Source organism: Pyricularia grisea, assembly GCF_004355905.1.
Source record: "Pyricularia grisea strain NI907 chromosome Unknown Pyricularia_grisea_NI907_Scaffold_1, whole genome shotgun sequence".
NCBI classification, from domain to species: Eukaryota; Fungi; Ascomycota; class Sordariomycetes; order Magnaporthales; family Pyriculariaceae; genus Pyricularia; species Pyricularia grisea.
In genome coordinates, this window is record NW_022156716.1 from 7,890,803 (window position 1) to 7,907,482 (window position 16,680).

Here is a 16,680-nt window from a genome sequence, read left to right on the forward strand (position 1 = left end):
CCATTGTATCTAGTCACGAGTAATCACACGTGGAATAACTTATCTCCCCTGGACATTAAGCTGATATCTCGTAATTCTTACTACCACACTCTTTTCCGCTCCGAAACCCAACCGAGCCAATTGAATCAAAAGTCCCAGTCTACATTCCACAACATTTTCCCCCACAACCTCATTATAGTCTACCACCCAATCACGGCGCCGCGTACCCACCATCGACGCAGATATCCGTCCCGGTCGTGTACGACGACGCATCCGAAGCCAGGTATAAGTAGACACCCTTGAGTTCGCTCGTCTCTCCCTCCCTGCCCATGGGGATCTTGTCCTTCCAGGCCTTCTTGACCTCTGGCGGGGCAAAGGACGAGATCTCGGTGTTGATGTAGCCCGGCGACACCGAGTTTGCCCTGGCGAACCCGGTCCACTCAACTCCCAGGCTGCGGCACATGTGGATAATGCCGGCCTTGGCCGCGTTGTAAGCCGTCTGCAGCTGTGGCACGTTGACGATGTGACCGCTCATGGATCCCGTCGCGATGAAGCTGCCGTACGTGTAGTTCTCGAGCGGCTTGCCGTCGATGGTGGTCCCTTCCTTCTTTTGCCGCCTCCAATGCTGTCCCGCAACCCGCGCGCAGTAGATGGTGCCGTCCATGTTGGTCGTCATGACCTTCTTGTAGTGGTCAAGCCCGCCGTCCAGCAGGGGACCCTGCTCCCACGCGACGCCAGAGTTGGCCACGAAGACGTCGAGGCGGCCGTTGAGGTCCTTGACGCCTTGGTTGATCGCCTTCTCAACCTCCTCGTACGACGTTACGTTGACTTGGTATGCCTTGCCTGTTGGAGGATGTTAGTATTTCGTATACTGCAGAACGTGCGATGTCATAGATCCTTGGGAGTCCCGTAGACCGCGGCGTAATAAAAAAAAAAGCAAATCGAAGCGGGTAGACCACCCAAAGAAGGGAAACAAAATGATTCTTTGCAGTAGCAAGATAACTACCGATACGTACAAGTAACACCATACTCGCGCTCGATATCCTTTGCGCGTTCGTGCGCCTCCTTATTGCTGTTGAACCAGATGGCAACGTTGGCGCCAGCCTCGGCAAACGCCTCCGCCACAGCAAGTCCGATGCCGGCACCGGCGCCAGACACGATGGCGGTGCGGCCCTTGAGCGAGAAGAGGGGCATGACGCGGTTCGACTTGGGTGCCACCATGTTGTCGTGGGGAAACTTGCCGTCCTTCATGGTTTCCGCCATCTTTGCTTTTTTGTATGTTTCTTATTGATGGGTGTATACGTGTGCTTGTGTGCTTGTATAGTAGTCAATGTCTTTGGGCAAGCGTGGTTTGTGGGAACTACAGGGAAACAGTTGTTTTACGTTAGAAGTAGAGAAGGGGAATTGTTTAGTTAGGGAAAAAGAAAAAGAAAAAGAACTGAGAAGCTCTAGAAATAGGATATGTAATTACCCCATACAACAACAAAGGTGGGATGAACCAAAAAGGTACTCAGCGAGGTCCATATAATCGCCCACTACGAGACGTGGCAGCACAAGAACGGAAGGGCGCCCGCAGCTACGTGCTCTTTCGCGGGCGAGCAACACATGGCGGGCAATGACGTCTATAGTGGAGCGCTTGAATGCAGCCCAAGGATTTCGTTCGTAATGTTTCGTCTTAAGTCACTGAGTTTTATCGGCGACTCGTCAAGTTTATTGCTGCTGGTTGCTGATAAAAAAAAACATTGGCATACATGAATTCAAGAGAGCAAGTATCTAATCAATAAAACCCAAGGACGCCAAGGCTTATGTTTGGTGGTAGTGGTGGTAGGTTTGGTTTGTATTGTAGATCTTGTTCAATTCTCCCTAGGCCTAGAATAGGTGTCGTACCACACACACTCACTGTAAGAAGACCAGAGGGCTGGTGAATGTGGGTGATCAGATTTGGAGGGGCTCCGAACTGATTGTGGGGAACTTGTAATGCCCCTGATTCATGAACAAGGTTATGCTTGGCACCAACTTTCTGCAAGCAGTAACCAAGTTTTCAAAAAGCAATTGGTGCTTGCTTATCTTTTGCCATCTATGGTGAGGTCAGCTTAATCGCGATCGGTTAGAAGGATAGCCTTGTCCCGAATGGCACAGTCTGTCTGCACTACCTCTACATCAACCCCTCACCCAACCACCTGCCGACGGACCACCTTTGGAGAGAAGTTGGTATTTCTCCAGCGGGACATAAAATCGTCGTGATTGACTGCGAGAGAATGCTTAGTTAGCATCGAAACCAGTACAAAATGACACCCATTCATCCGAGTGTGTAAACAAACTTACTGTAACCTCCGCAGATCCTCCTGACACCCTCAAAGGCGCTCCTACCGTGGAGGACTCGCCAGTTGTCAAAAACTGCGGGTTGAAAATGTCTAGGTCAGCATGTTGCGAGACTGGGAGTCATTTGCGAGCTTCTGATCTCAACCCGAGTCAGATAGTAACCTACTCAGTACGTTACCGGGGGTGAGCTGCACCCAGTACTCCATCTCCTTCATCTTGATGGTCTCGTTCCATTTCCTTGCCGCCGCATACCAACGCGCTTCGTTCCCCTCCTTTCCGAAAAAAGGCAGCACCCCACGATCGTCGTTGTTCCATCGCACACGCATGAGGCTCCGGCGGGTACCTGTCGTTTCCAACACCGGGACCATGCGGCTCGGCCTGATGGCGATGCCCTTATTCCCGCTAGCATGCCAGGGTACTACTTGCTTGGTCAGGATGTTGTACGCATGTGGGTCTTCTTCCTTTAGGATGTCGGCCGCTTTGAAGCCGTCGACGAGTAGCGATTTGCCACCTTCGGCTACGGCGCCCGACGGAGTTGATGGAGGAGGGTGGTGAGAGAGGAGGTGGAAAGCCTGCAGGCGTGCGGGCTCGGTGAAGTAGGTGGTGTCGGTGTGGGCAGGAAGGGCAAGATTCGTGTACGCCGTGTCGGCCAGGGCCAGGTCTGGAATAAAGTCGTAGAAGCCGCCATAGTGTGTATTGCGGATTGGGCCGATATGCTCCAACAATCTTTTTGTCTCGTGGGGAGACACAGGAGTGTTGGACACAAAGGCGAAGCCATGTGATTGCTACGTAGTTTGCGCATCAATGTAACTGTTATAGAGATAGCGGGTATTCATGGGATCGATGAACTTACAATCAAATTGGTTAATTTTGCAATTCCTTCCTCCGAGTCTGGGTTCATGACCTCATCAAATGCAACTGTCGGAGGGTCATTTTGAATATCGGGGGCAGTCCATAAGACAGGTCTTGAAGCTCCGAGATTTGGTCAGTGACTGAACATTGAGACTGGTAGATTGGCTTGATCTCGGAATGGTGAATTTACGCTTGAAATCCGGGTGAGTTGCAGTTGCGAAATAGGTAGCTACAGATGAAGTCTAACGAATAGACGCTACGGTGGTTTTCGTGGTCCCCTTGTAGTAGAGATATTATGACTAGAGTCAGAGAGTTCACGCGGGTCTATATCTGGAAAAGCTTACAGGTAACGTGCAGATCGTCGCCTTCGATAACAGCTTCAACAGGGCGTATATCACGGGGGATCTGTAGTTTCCAAAAATGAGATCATCAATTAGTATCGGATACGACTTGTTGCAAGTTTGTTCAAGACCTGGCTAGGTGAGGTGAGGAGTACCTACGGAAAAGGTATCAAAGTTTCTCTGCATAGTATCCTGGTTCACACACTCGGTGCAGCGACAGTTGTCACTGCGCGACAATGAATCAGTCTATTAGCTAGCTAGCCAGCCAAGCTCGTTGCAAATGCCTAGCGCACGCCTTACCGAAGCCAGAAGTTTGGCCTGTGGAAACCGATTAGCATAAAAACAACAACAGTGAGGACAATGGCTATTTTGTAGTTGGGGTTGTCGTCCAACCGGGTTAGGCTCTTACGTACAATGCTTCCCGTCGAGCAGTCGTTTGTATATTTCGCCTTCTTTTAAGATGTGCGGTTGGTAAAGTGATGAAGTCTGGACTTGAAATCGAGACTATAGGCAATGATACGAAATCATTCTTGGCATTGCTGGCCTTGACGTTGACATGTTCATGTCGAACTGCCTGTTGGTTCAAGGTCGGCGCCCGGGTCCAGGTCCGGAACGAAGGCTTAGCCACAGCGCCCAGTAATCGACGTGCCAAAAGGTGTGACATTGTCACATCAATTGCAGCAGATTGCGAATGTATTTTTTGTTATGTGGGAAATTGCTGATAGTAGTGCAGGAAAATCCAGGCTCGCCTAGCTGATTATAGGTAAGGTGAATGAATACCTACCTACGTACCTAGGTACCTAAGGTAAGGTAAATACCAATGCAATGGAAAGACAATGCTTAAACGTGATCTACAGCATTGGTCAACCAAATCAACATGGATTGGTTGGTCTTTCCATTTCATTCAAAATGTTAATTAGCTTGCGTTCCGAGTTACCGAATGCACGTGACATATCTCGGACCAAGAGAACCCACCCAAGCCACCAAGCCACGTCCATTCATCCATCCCTACTCCTTCCTTGTCTGTCTGTGTTACCCTACTGTACGGTATTTAGACGCGACAAACATGGAAAGAGCTTCCTTCCGTCGACCACGGGCGGGCTACGAAGCGCGACAAACAACCAGCGGCTGGCCTCTATTTTACGTCCTGTCGCTCAATTAACAACGTTGAACTGCTAGTCTTGTTTCACCTCAGGTATCTACCTACCTACCTAGGTACCTCCCTTACCTCTTGTGGCTCTTTTCGACAGCCCACTTCCACATTCACCGCTAAAACACCAGCGCGCTTGTCGGCAGAGTCTCTCTCCTCTTGAGTCTGTCTGCATGGTGTAAGCGCCGGGTCGACGTGGTAATGTGGGGTTCGATTGAACCATACTAGGGAGGTTGATACTCGTTTGGCGCTTGCCATCTGCCAACACTCTTGGCCGCATGAAGTGAGGCCCGACGAACTAACTTGGGGAAAAGAGACGAACTTGACACATGTTTTCCTCTTGCCGGAGATAAAGCCCAACCTTTGTTGCCTCCTCAGCATGAACCCGACAGTTTGGGTTCTGCGAGCCCCCGCATGCATATTTCGAACACCCCTTGCACTCGCGGTAAACCATTCGCTCCGATTGGTCAATTTTGGGATGGAATCTGCCGCGTCGCTAGGTTTACTTGTTTAAAGGCAGACTCCCAACATAGCCCCTGCCGCGGATGCTCATTGTGCTGGCCTCCAAGGCGCTTTTTTCGTTGTTTTTGCGGCTCTGAAGGTCAACGTTATCTACTAGACCGCATCCTGAACCGCGCACGATGGTGGAGGTATATGCCGAGGGCAACAGATGCCCCTCGTGTATATGGACACTGAAATCCGCCCCCAAGCTCTTGTTTTTGTTATCATCCTCGTTCATTTTGCTTGCTTCATATTGCACGGTTGTCGAATTGCCTGAAGATACCAAGATTCTTCTAATATCTGATACTCGACTGTACCTTTCAGCAGTCTTCCTGTGTGCCTTTACTACAATCCAAATATGTTGGCTCTATTTATTTTTCGTTCACTCTCCATTCTTGCCCTTTCAAAAGCGTCCATCATACACCCTTCAGAATCAACCGTATTACCGTTGTCTCATGGCAAAGATTCAGAATCGACAGATGCCGTGAGCATAGCAAACTCCATCCACCTCAGCCTTCCGGATGAGAGTCCAGTACGCAGCCCCAGCCTACGTATCAAACGTCAGGTTTCCGCTTCCTGTAGCCGACCTGGGCAGTCTCTTTGCTCCCGAAACTTCCCTATCGACTTTTGCTGCGACAAGACAACGACATGCAAAATACTGGCCGGCGCTACGACAGCCCTCTGCTGCCCAGATGGCAGTTGCAGCGTCATCATGCCGAGGTCATGCAACATCAACTGGTTAGACGTTGAGCAATTCCCCGACGCACCCGTCGTCTCGACCGCACTCGACTACAAACTACCGAGTTGCGGCGAGGATAGTTCGGGAGAGCAAACTTGCTGTCCATTTGGTTACTCTTGCGGTCAGAACGGGACTCTCTGCGTTCTGGACAAAGACCAGAGGTCTTTGAGGGCGGAGAAGAACAACGATTTCTTTGCCCGGACGCAAACAGGGAGCAGCAGTAGTACTCGGCCGACGGCAACGGCAACAAGTACGCAGGCAACCGACGCATCAAGCCCTACGACCACAGACTCTACTTCGGAACAGACCACAGAACCACAGACTGAAGGTGGCGGCGGCAAACAAACAATCTCATCTACTGTCGGCATTGCTGTCGGCTCTGCTCTGGGCGCCGCTGCCATGATCGGGGTGATGCTGTGCCTAGCATGGAAGCGATATCGGATCTCAGAGTCTGTGTCAATACGCAGACACCGTCACGGCCAAGAAAAGCACCATGGGCCTCGACGCTTTCTTCCATCATGGGTTCGCCGCAACTTACAAAGGGACGGACATATTGACCAGATGCCAACACCCCCTCCTCCCGCATATGCCCCATATCACCTCGATCTGGACAAGTGTAGACGGGTGCCCCGGCGCAAAACCGTTCCGTCCTCCCGCAAGGCTCCTGCACCAATCATACAAGAGTGTTCTCCAGTTGAGTTGCCGGCATCACCCGTTTCTTTCAGTTTTTGGAACACAACGAGAGCGTCTCAGCGGAGTACCTTCTTTGCAAAGACTAGAGTGAGCCTGGCGCGGCCACCGCCAAGGCAACAGCCGCCACCAAGAGGACCACACAACCCCGAATACCCTGACTTCTTCTGATGTATATTTGTTTTTGCCTGCAATAGCAAGCATTGTTCTCATTGACGGCTTTGTTTCCACTCCTTTTTTTTTCTTTCCTTTTTTGTATATCTTATCACGTTTTATGTTTAATGCTTTTGATTCAAAACATTATGTGCAAAGATTACGAGCGAGCATAGCGATTCAGACTCTACATATGATCCCATTTTTCAAAGTACAAGAATACAGTCTTTTATCACCAGCTTGGCCAAGACCAGTCTAGGGATCGCATCTCCTATTTCAAACCATGCCATTTATGAATATCAAACTCTTTCATATATCCCGAAGAGCCTTTCAAAAAGGGTTATTAAGTTATGTCATTCTCTACTTCTCCTTGGGTAAATATTTAGTCATATTCCCTTCTTTCCTACATTCAACCAAAGCCTGCTCTATGCCGACAATGGAAAAAGATGGCCACTCAATTCTTCCCGATGTCGACCACAGACTTCTTTTGCTCCCGAGGCCTCTTTGTCGATTTTCAAGAGTATCGCAGGCTGTGGACCACAAGCCTGTTCCATGTCATGGAACACAAGAACAATACCGTTCAACCACAAAGCCGCGGCTATGAACCTAGCATTCAGAAACATCGAGCCAGCTCTATTTCTTTGCTTAGAGTTACTAGACTCGACCAGAACCAGTGTTCACTTCGCGATGCGAGGTCGGTAGAGATCAAACATGACTCCTAGATAAAAGCACATGTATGGTCATGGTACCAAATCAAGGGACCTTCAAACAATCTCCATATGTTAACATCTTCTACATTGTCCAGGAACCTTGCAAGCTCAAGTGCCGAGTAGGACAACACCGCGGAGCGTACCCCAATGCCAAACAACTACGATGAAAACCATGAACTTGTCTGCTATTTTTTAGTTCACTTTCTCGGCCCCGTTGTTTTTGTCATCATCCTCTTCTCATACTTCCTCTGGATCTTGATCACGACCGTCCAAGACAGCACCAACCAGACCATACTGCCGCGCCATACGATCCTTGGATTCAGCATAACGCTCTTCGTCTTTGCGCCGGTGCTGCTGGTCGCGCATTGGGTCTTTTTCCACTTTTATTGGCGACGGCACCCTCACGGCGGCGGCGTCTTGCCTCCCAGGCAGTTTGAACTGGAACACCTTGCCGGCATACTGCGGCCGCCGCTCGATGCCATCCAGGCCGCCCTCCCGTCGCAGCAGCCCGGTGCCAACGGCGAAGAAGCAATTCGGGACCCCGATCGGCTGAGAATAAACAGTTTGGACACGGCCAGACCGAGTTTTGACTATCGGAGCCCCTACAGCTCCTCGTTCCAAGACGACGAGCCGACGACGCCCAGGGGCGCCTTTCGTGTCTTAGAAAGCGGCATGCCCGAACCGCAAAGCGCCGCTTCCTCCCTAGCTTCCAGCACACTCACGACATTACCCACGCCTCTAAACGTCCCCATGTCCCTCTGGGAAGACCGGCCGTTGGATGATATCGCGCTGAGCAAGTATGCACGACACTCAAGACACGACTGTGGCGCCCCGCGCGTACACTTTGACGGATACTCCGCCACGAAGCACGACAAGTCGGCCGATGCGGGCGGCGCAGATGCCCGCCGCTGGAGGGCGCCGGCCGACGCGAGGAGCCTCACCGACCATCCTGACAGAGCCCGCAGGAGTCTATCTTACCTGAGGACTGCTGCTGATATCGCTGCCAATGGAGGCTCCGCTGCGGGCTCGCGGAATAGCTCTGGTGTTTCCGACCGGGATTTCACACCATACAATCCGTCACGTGGGTCGCACTTGGAGGGCATATGGGTGATTGATGGGCCGGTCCTAGATGCCAACTGAACGCATCACCCTCGGCTTCTTTTTTTTCTTCTCTCTGTAGCTCATGGTGGCTTATTTTTGGGCAGTGGTGCTTGGCCTAGCTTGACATGCTGCTGGTATTCGCTCGTGGTCGGGCGCAGCAGTTGAGATGATATTTGGGAAGGCATCTCTGCTGGACGGAGATGACATGTGTGAAGATATGGCTCAGCGACTTGAAAATATTTTGGGTAAAGCTACTTGTGTGGCTATCTGATTTGTGGCTGTCGGACTACTCTTGTTCTCTGTATTTGCGTAGTGGGGGGAGTAGTATATCTTGGGCATGAACTGGGGATTCGACAACCTCCAGGAGCGACTTCTCAGGATAGCCCTTCGAATTCAACATCAAGCCTTGCCATTCTTTAAATTTGACGTGGCTGTCAGTTAGCAGCGGATCAGTCGTGTCTGATCTCATGGATGTAGAAAGGAGTGCTGCCATCATAGCATGAGCTGGTGGCTGGCATGCCTAATGGGTTTTCTTCATGAAGGCCGGGAATCCTCCTTGTGGCTTGGTGCTGAGATGCACACGGCTCGACAATAAGACAAACATGGTGTCTCCCTCTGCCCAACTCCCTTTTTGCGGCCTCATCGCTGTCTAGGACGTCATCCGTGATGTCATTTCAGCGTTGCAGATGACCAAGGGCTTGGATACTTGTAGAGGTCAAATCGTAAAAGAAAAAACCAAAAAATATCAAAGCGGCTTTTAGTTGTCTCATTATAAACATGATTGATGATCGTGGGAACTATATATCCATGGTAAATAATACCGGTACTTTGGTATCAGAAGATGTTCTGCGAAGTAAAAAAAAAAAAGAAAGAGAAAAAGATCATGTATTCACCTGGTGGAAGTGTACAAGATAAATGTGTCCAATGACAAAAGGTCCCAGGGAATAAATCTGGTACAGACTGGGCCGTAAAAACGGAATGTAGGGAGGACGGAGCATGTGTGATGTGTTTTTATACACCAGATAATGCAGATGCAGTAAACAATCAACTCCGATCAGTAACATAATAAAGCGAAGCCGTATATGCAACAGTTGCAAGGCCAGCAAGTGATAACACACTCTGTATGGAATGCAAAAAAAGGAAACACCTCATTTAATGCCAACCTATCTTGGGATATAACCTATCGTGAAACAAGAAAATCAAGTAGAAATAAAAGACAAATGGTGAAGTCAAAGACGGAATAAACACATTACCACTCATAAAAGACCTTTTCTGTACATCATAAAGCCATATTGCTTGCTCAATGTTGCAGTCCAGGCGGCGGTGCTCCTTGTCCGAGCCCCATAGCCCCAACGGCACCGTTTTCGACACTGGGATAAGCGCCACCGCTCATCTCGGCCCAATCCCAGTCCAGACTGACCGGCAGCGAGTACAGGTCAGGCGGCAGGTGGGGCTGGGTGAAGTAAGCCGACGCTGGCGGAACACCCTGCCTGATGTCCGCCGTAAAGCCAGTCATCTCGGCGAAGTTGACGTTCCCGCCATATTCCATGCCTTCCATGCCAGAACTGCCGGGTACGTAATCGCCCTGCGGTGGCCAATTGTTCGGGGTCATGGCCGGACTGGACTGATTGCTCATCCGACCGCCGTGGTATGGCGTGCTCTGGTTGCTTGGCGTTGGTCCGGGCGACATCTGGCTGCCGTTGGGTGTATATACGAGTTGCTGTGCCCTAGGTGTGTGGGCAGAGCTGCTCTGCGGGCGTGGTGTCGACTGCTGATCCCTGTTACCGCTGCTTGGCTTGTTGTTACTAGCGGCGACTTCGTTATTCTTTCGCTTGCGGCGCCCGGCGTTGTCCTTCTCCGCCTTGTCGATGACCAGTTTGGCGATACGCTCAAATTCGTTACACACAGCCAACATGCGGTGCACACCACCTGTTTCCGCCTCTGAGCCAAGGGTAGATAGGAATTGAACGACAACACTCATCAGACGAGCGTCAGAGCGTGCGCGTTGATCCAGGGGGTTTTGAATGATGTTGCCGAATAAAGTGACGTGTGCCGATACAGGGAAGTAAAGGATGAGCCTGCTTACAAGTTAGTGAACTGCAAATTTGCCAGTGCACAAACACCGTCTCCCAAAGTCAGAAAATTAGACAGGCCACTTACCATATAACCGACAAATCACCTTGCGGAATGTACTTGAGTAAGGATATCGAAGCCCTTGCCGCAGCAGAACACAAAGCCGCCGAGGAGAAGATCCTGGGGTTGAGCGGCTTCGCATTTAGCCCTTGAATCGCGTAGTTTGATAACCTGCTATTCCAGTAGCCGTGATGAACCGACATGCGGTGGATGGTTGTCAAAGCATTGTAGTATGTGAAATGCAAAATTATAACGTGAAGCATCAGCGGTGTGTGCGACGCCTTGATCTCGTGCTCAGGCCTGAAGTCGATCGGTATCCTATCCTTCCAATCTTCAAGCTCCTGATCCAGCTCGCCAATGGTGTTGAGAAGCTCGCCGTCAGTTTGCTTGGTTGCCTTTGTCGCGTACAAACGGTTGTACACGCGGCTCTCGATGACCGCAAGTTCGCACATTACTCGGAAAAGGTTCATTTTGCCTTTACCATCGGCCAAGGGAATATTGCCAATATTGTCCTCCGGATCGGCGTCTGGCAGCTCGACATTCATGTCGTTGTCATCCTGAGCTGGCGGCCGCCCGGATCTCAAGCAAAGATCCTTGTCTAGCATGTACGCTATCCAAAAAACGCGCTTTCGCTGCTCAAGCTCAATTGGATTAAGGTTAAAACCCGTCGCGCGCTTGTGAAGTCCGATGCTGTGCGACAGGCGGATAGCCGTAGCAATAAGCAGGAATGTCGGCTGCGGGTTTGGCGTGCCCTGCATGAACAGGGCCATAGCCAAGAGCGCCTGAACGCTCAAAAGATCAGTGTTTCGCATCGTGAGCTCAGAAAAAACGCCCATGGCATTCTTGATGTACTTCCATGCCTTGTCGTCCTCCTCCTGCGGCACCAGGTTGCTCATCACTCGCAGTCTGTGGGCAAAGGCCAAAGCGCAGTTGAAGCTGGCCCACCATCCAGAACCCTCGTAAGGATCATTCGAGTACTGTCTCTCCACCAAGTGCATGAAAGTCGGCTGGTGAAAGAGGGGGAACATGCAGTTGAAGTTCTCAAAATAATCCTTGAGAAGCGACATAGCCTCAGGCTTGGGAGGGATAGGGATAAATACTGGCCGCCGGAACAAGTCTTGAAAAACCTCGGGCTTCCAGTTGGTCCATTTGTGGTCGTCGATAGAGACATCCGAGATCATCTGCTGGAAAGAGTTGTCACCTGTCGTCTCGTTTACCCATTGAATTCCACGGGGCGAGAAGATGGAGAATCCAGACGAGGATCCTAAGATGGCGTGTCAGCAAACTGTGGTAAACCCTTGCCGTCCATGGTCGTGACTTACCAATGTATCTGGTCTCGCCCGAGTTATTCGTCACTAATGAGCACATCATTTCTGATAGTGTCTCTACTTCTTGTTCTTCTCCTTCCTTCTTGGCCGGTGTAAGAGACGATCCTCGCTCATCCTTTTCTTTGTCCGTCCTGGGCTCTGGTGATGCCAGAGCGCTCTGGGGCGTGGATGCATCCTGCCCCGATGCCGTTTGCGAAGGAGATGTCGGGCTCGAAGTGGCTGCCATTGAGGCCTGTCTCGATTCCCGGTTCTTCTCCGCCAGTCTCTTCTCCAGGGTGCCGAGATCTGTGGCGCCATCGTCTTCTCCAAGTAAACCAGAGAGCCTCAATAAGCTCTCCATCCGCCCCAGTCGATTCTCGAGGCCCTCAATATACTTGGCACTGCAAGATCACAAGGAGTCAGCACTAGGGCCTTTCACAGTTACTGACCCTGAATATACCAGTACGTACCCCTTGGGCGGACTCCTCTTCTTCTCTACTTGTGTAAAAACACAATCCGTCTTATAGTTAATGCAGTGTGTGCATGCTGGGAGTTTTCCATCGCACTTGATCTTCTTCTTTCTGCACATGTCACAAGCCTGCAGCATGATGTCGGAAACAACTGTCAGCATCTGGTACAAGATGCGTGGAGTAGCCACGAAGCAAAAAAGACTCACCCTCGCGATCCTCCTCCTCTTGGCCTCATTGGCATCATCTAATAGGGTACTATGGTCGCCAAACATATGCGCCGTCATGTCGGGCGGAAGCTGCATCGGCATCCCATCGTAGCCGCCGAATATCTGTGGTGGGGGGTTCATAATCGGTGGCGCCCCCATCGGAGGCATCTGAAAGCCCATGCGATCCATCTTCTTGGGTAGCGCTGGGTGTTTGGTATCAGAATACTCGATATATCCCGTGGCCAAGGGTTGGGGCGACGATGGGTGTATATAGTTTCGGATCTCGGCAGCTTGTCAAGTGGCCAACGACTTTTAGTCGCGATGATCTCGTTGAGCTTGAGCGTCGACTCGTTGGCCTGGACTTATTGTAGTTGCGAGTAAGTTGCTATTCAAAGTCTAGCCTAAGCCGAGAACCAAAGACCGTTTTCGGGGTGGCGTTTAAAGGGCCGAGGACGGTAGACCAACGAACTAGTTTCGTTGCTTGATATTAGCTGCCTTTTCCGATCCACGGTTGGAAAGCTCCGGTAAAGCGAGCAACGAAGAAGAGTAGTAGTAGCAAAAAGATTTGAGATGGTTACCTCATAAACTGGCAAACAGCAAAAAGATCAAGGCCAACAGCGGCAAGGCGCGCCAGCTTGCAGGTTTATCGGATTTATGGAGGTTTCTATAATTACTGGGCGGGGGTTACATGCGTACACCCACACCGTCTCAGTTTTGGCGCAGGCGTCCACGGGAATTGAATTGCTTGGCGGCGCAGGAGGTGTCCTTGGAGAAATGTGGTGGTGGTGGTGTTGTGTGGTGCGTCGATTTTGCACATTACAGTACAGAGGAAATTGGAGTGCTGTTTTCCAGGAACAGGCGGGCGGGCGGGTAGGTTGGTTGACTGTTCAGGCGGCTATGATAGGTTGGGCAAGAGTAAATTGATGACGCCTCCCAGTCTTGGGGTAGGTAGGTCGGAAAAGGGGGCAGAGAGCCAAGGATTTGCTAAGGGTTTTCAAAAGGTTTGGATTTATCAGCAGCAGCTCCTTCGGCCGGTATAAGTTTCGAGGTGTCCTGGCTTGGTTTAGCTCCAGTAATGGTAGGTAGGTAAGGTACCTTGAAGTAGCTTAGGTGCCTTGACCAGGCTGTCAGACGAAGCTCGGCAAAGCAAGTGAGGGGCAGTTTCTTTTTTACTTTCTCTGGAAGGGAGGAACCAAGGAAGGAATGTAAAAGAAAAGAAAAAGAAAACGGTTTGGCTCGGATTAGATAGGTAGGAAAGAAAGAATGGTTGGAGCAATAAGAGAAATAGAAGCTATCAACACCAGGCAATAACAGAAACAGAATTGACTCTGCAACCACAAGAGTTGGTTCGATCGCTTGCTTTTGTTCAATGGGTCGATGGGGGGTACCACGATCGACCATGCCAACACAACACGTCTTTTTCTCGCACTTTGCATGTGCCTCTTTTGCCAACACGCCGAGCAGCCAAGACGAGATTGTAAGGACAAGGTAATGAAGTACTGTACGAACACTATAAGTAATAAGTAGTACCTTAGGTACCTACCTACCTACCTTACCTATGTAGGTGAATGAATAGCCTGGTTCGCCGGAGACGGAGGCAAGCATTGAGGGCGGGACAATACAGGACTGGGCGCAACACGACGCGGGCTCTGTGTGTGCTATTCCTTTCCTCTTACGGTAGAGCACCGTACTGTACGGGGCCTACGTGGACTGCAGGGATCATGGTGGGTCTCAAGGAAGCTGCTCTGTAGAAAACCGTCTGACCGCATGTATCCACCCGAACATGGCCCCTGTTTGTTGCTTGCTACCTTTGTTCGTGACGCATGAAAGTCAGCCTAGAATAAGGTCTGGTACCTTAAACTTCATAGTTTAGTTGACAAGCCAAAGTGCCTCACATCAGTCTAGTGAGGCGTGCGCACGACCTTCCAAGCAACCATTCCGCCGACATGAAGCATCACAGCGTCACCATCCATGATATGCAGGAACGCTGCCCCGATCGCATTGCGCCTGTCAGAACCTGGACCTCAGTGACAGTGACAGGGAGGGTCTGGTCTGGTGGGCTAGCATCCGAAGCTCCATGTTTTTTTTGTTATTCCCTTACGTACCTACAGTACAGTAACAGTACAGTACAGTACAAGAGTAGTAATTGGTTAGTATATTTTCAGCAATATAATGTTTTGTTATTGTCGTTTTAATCGTTGATTGGTTTACTTTATTTTTCATGACCTTTCTTTTCCCTTTCCATAATCTCATGTTTTTTTTTTTCTCAATTTTTTTTTTTCATTCACCCGCTTACATTGGATAGATAAACATGAGGCCATTGGTGTGCTTGACCCAGTCTCAAATACATACCATCTTTACAATTAGCCCGATTCAAGGCCTTGGGAACCCCTCTTCCCCTGACGACCCAGGCCCAGTGACCCTGATCTTCACAATCCTTGTCTAGCTTTAAATGTTGCTTGGGAAAGATGGCTCCAGTGAACTGATTGGTTCCTGGCAAGAAACGACTGTTATTCAATGCAACAGGGCTGTATGTTTTCTCGGTCTTAGTTCCGACATCGTTGGGCTCAGCAACAAGGTGTTGCAGCTGCACATGGGTGTCTCAAACAAGTTGCCATACATCACTGTTGTTGGTAGGCATAGTGCGATCACAACGATATGGGTTCTTTTTTTTTGGCCCCTTCATGCTCTACCCGATACAAGAATGATCAGGTCAGTCATTCCGGGCAGTTTATCTCGCGAAAAGGCGAACGGCGAAAGGTTAAGTTTCGCAGTCTGCAAGATACGGGATGGATGAGAAAACATGCCATACACCAGATGCATCCAACTATATAATTAATCCGTCCCGACCTACCACAAGTCTTAACAGTTCCTTGTCTAATCTTCAAGCAGGCAAAATGATCGCAACTATTCTATTCTGAACGCTGCTGCCTTGTAGGCTTGGAGTATCAGGGGTAGATGCCCCTCATTCTAATATGTTCAACATGGATAGACCCCACACCCACGTTGCCACTCTCCGTACTCCGTACTATATACGACTAATGGAGATGCTACATTGTATGAAGTGAAGTGAAAACACCAGACAAGGCGTAAATTTCGTCTAAAGTTACTGACTGGTTATTTCCCGTTCGACCTACCAGGAGCCAGGGTTTTCTTTAATATGTGAGTCGAACGCTGCGCTTGAATGAATAGGTATTGAACAACATGAGAGAGAACGTATCGAGATACAAGTTCAAATGTTTCACTTCACGTGAGTGTCTGCTGCTGGCTTGGCCCCTCCCTACGAGTCTGCGACTTTGCATGTCCGGTACTATACCGTGGCTCACGCGAACTATCGTTTCTTGTATTGATTGCGGGGGTGTCATCTCGACCGACACACATTCGGGCGCAAGCTCTGCCGGAAGGTGTCGATCGGGAGGCCTCCATTACGAACCAACTTAACTGCCCGCGCCTATCTGTTGGGGCAAGCATCATCGTCGACATATGAAGCACCTACCTACCTACCTTAGTTTTTTTGTATGGGGTAGCGGAAAATTGCCTATTTTGGGCATCTACAGTAGTGGTAGACACACATTTCCGCTGCCACAGATCCAAGAGAAAAAGAAAGGATTAGCCCATTGACTTCTAGACCCCCCAAAAAGAATAATCCAAGCCGTGGAAGGCTTGGTGGGGACAAGTTTTGGCAGTCGGAAGGCCCGGCCCCTCCTTCTTGAGAGTTTCAGGTTCGTCTCACGACAATGCTCCCCCCAAGCGTCCATTAACCCTCGGACATAGAATTCTAGAGAACCAAAAAGCCGCGTTTCCGAATTTGCTGCGAAGAAAACTTGTTCATTGGACTGCGCCGCTGTTTGACTGGGGACCTGACAAACTCATGCTGCCGTACTTACTACTCGGGGGAAATGCCTTGACAATGAACTTCTGCTTGAACCCATTTTTTGGATTGTGTCGTGCTGTACCTTAAATAACTTAAGGTAGGGTTTTAAGGTGCAGTAACTAACTGAGTGCAGTAAGCAGCTTTGCCAAGAC

The 16,680-nt window shown here is 50.1% G+C and overlaps 4 protein-coding genes across 4 annotated transcripts; 2 read left to right on the plus strand and 2 right to left on the minus strand.

The window, feature by feature from the left end:
* Window positions 1–43: 43 nt before the first annotated feature.
* Window positions 44–4,356, minus strand: PgNI_02415 (uncharacterized protein). Its single transcript, XM_031122482.1, has 10 exons — window positions 3,908–4,356; window positions 3,654–3,720; window positions 3,498–3,558; window positions 3,344–3,452; window positions 3,155–3,266; window positions 2,468–3,086; window positions 2,305–2,376; window positions 1,451–2,227; window positions 996–1,339; window positions 44–822 (listed from the first exon to the last, which is right to left on the minus strand). The coding sequence occupies exons 1-8, from the start codon at window positions 4,156–4,158 to the stop codon at window positions 2,148–2,150; spliced, it is 1,371 nt and encodes a 456-aa protein (XP_030986583.1). The 5' UTR covers window positions 4,159–4,356; the 3' UTR covers window positions 44–822; window positions 996–1,339; window positions 1,451–2,147.
* A 1,501-nt stretch (window positions 4,357–5,857) lies between these two features.
* Window positions 5,858–6,745, plus strand: PgNI_02416 (uncharacterized protein; the record flags this gene model as incomplete). Its single annotated transcript, XM_031122483.1, has 1 exon — window positions 5,858–6,745. The coding sequence occupies one exon, from the start codon at window positions 5,858–5,860 to the stop codon at window positions 6,743–6,745; it is 888 nt and encodes a 295-aa protein (XP_030986580.1).
* Window positions 6,746–7,584: 839 nt separating this feature from the next.
* PgNI_02417 (uncharacterized protein) lies at window positions 7,585–8,577 on the plus strand (the record flags this gene model as incomplete). The annotated part of the gene is made up of 1 exon (XM_031122484.1): window positions 7,585–8,577. The coding sequence occupies one exon, from the start codon at window positions 7,585–7,587 to the stop codon at window positions 8,575–8,577; it is 993 nt and encodes a 330-aa protein (XP_030986581.1).
* Window positions 8,578–9,308: 731 nt separating this feature from the next.
* PgNI_02418 (uncharacterized protein) lies at window positions 9,309–13,243 on the minus strand. Its single transcript, XM_031122485.1, has 5 exons — window positions 12,655–13,243; window positions 12,449–12,576; window positions 11,994–12,379; window positions 10,699–11,935; window positions 9,309–10,616 (listed from the first exon to the last, which is right to left on the minus strand). The coding sequence occupies exons 1-5, from the start codon at window positions 12,841–12,843 to the stop codon at window positions 9,839–9,841; spliced, it is 2,718 nt and encodes a 905-aa protein (XP_030986584.1). The 5' UTR covers window positions 12,844–13,243; the 3' UTR covers window positions 9,309–9,838.
* Between the last annotated feature and the right edge of the window lie 3,437 nt (window positions 13,244–16,680).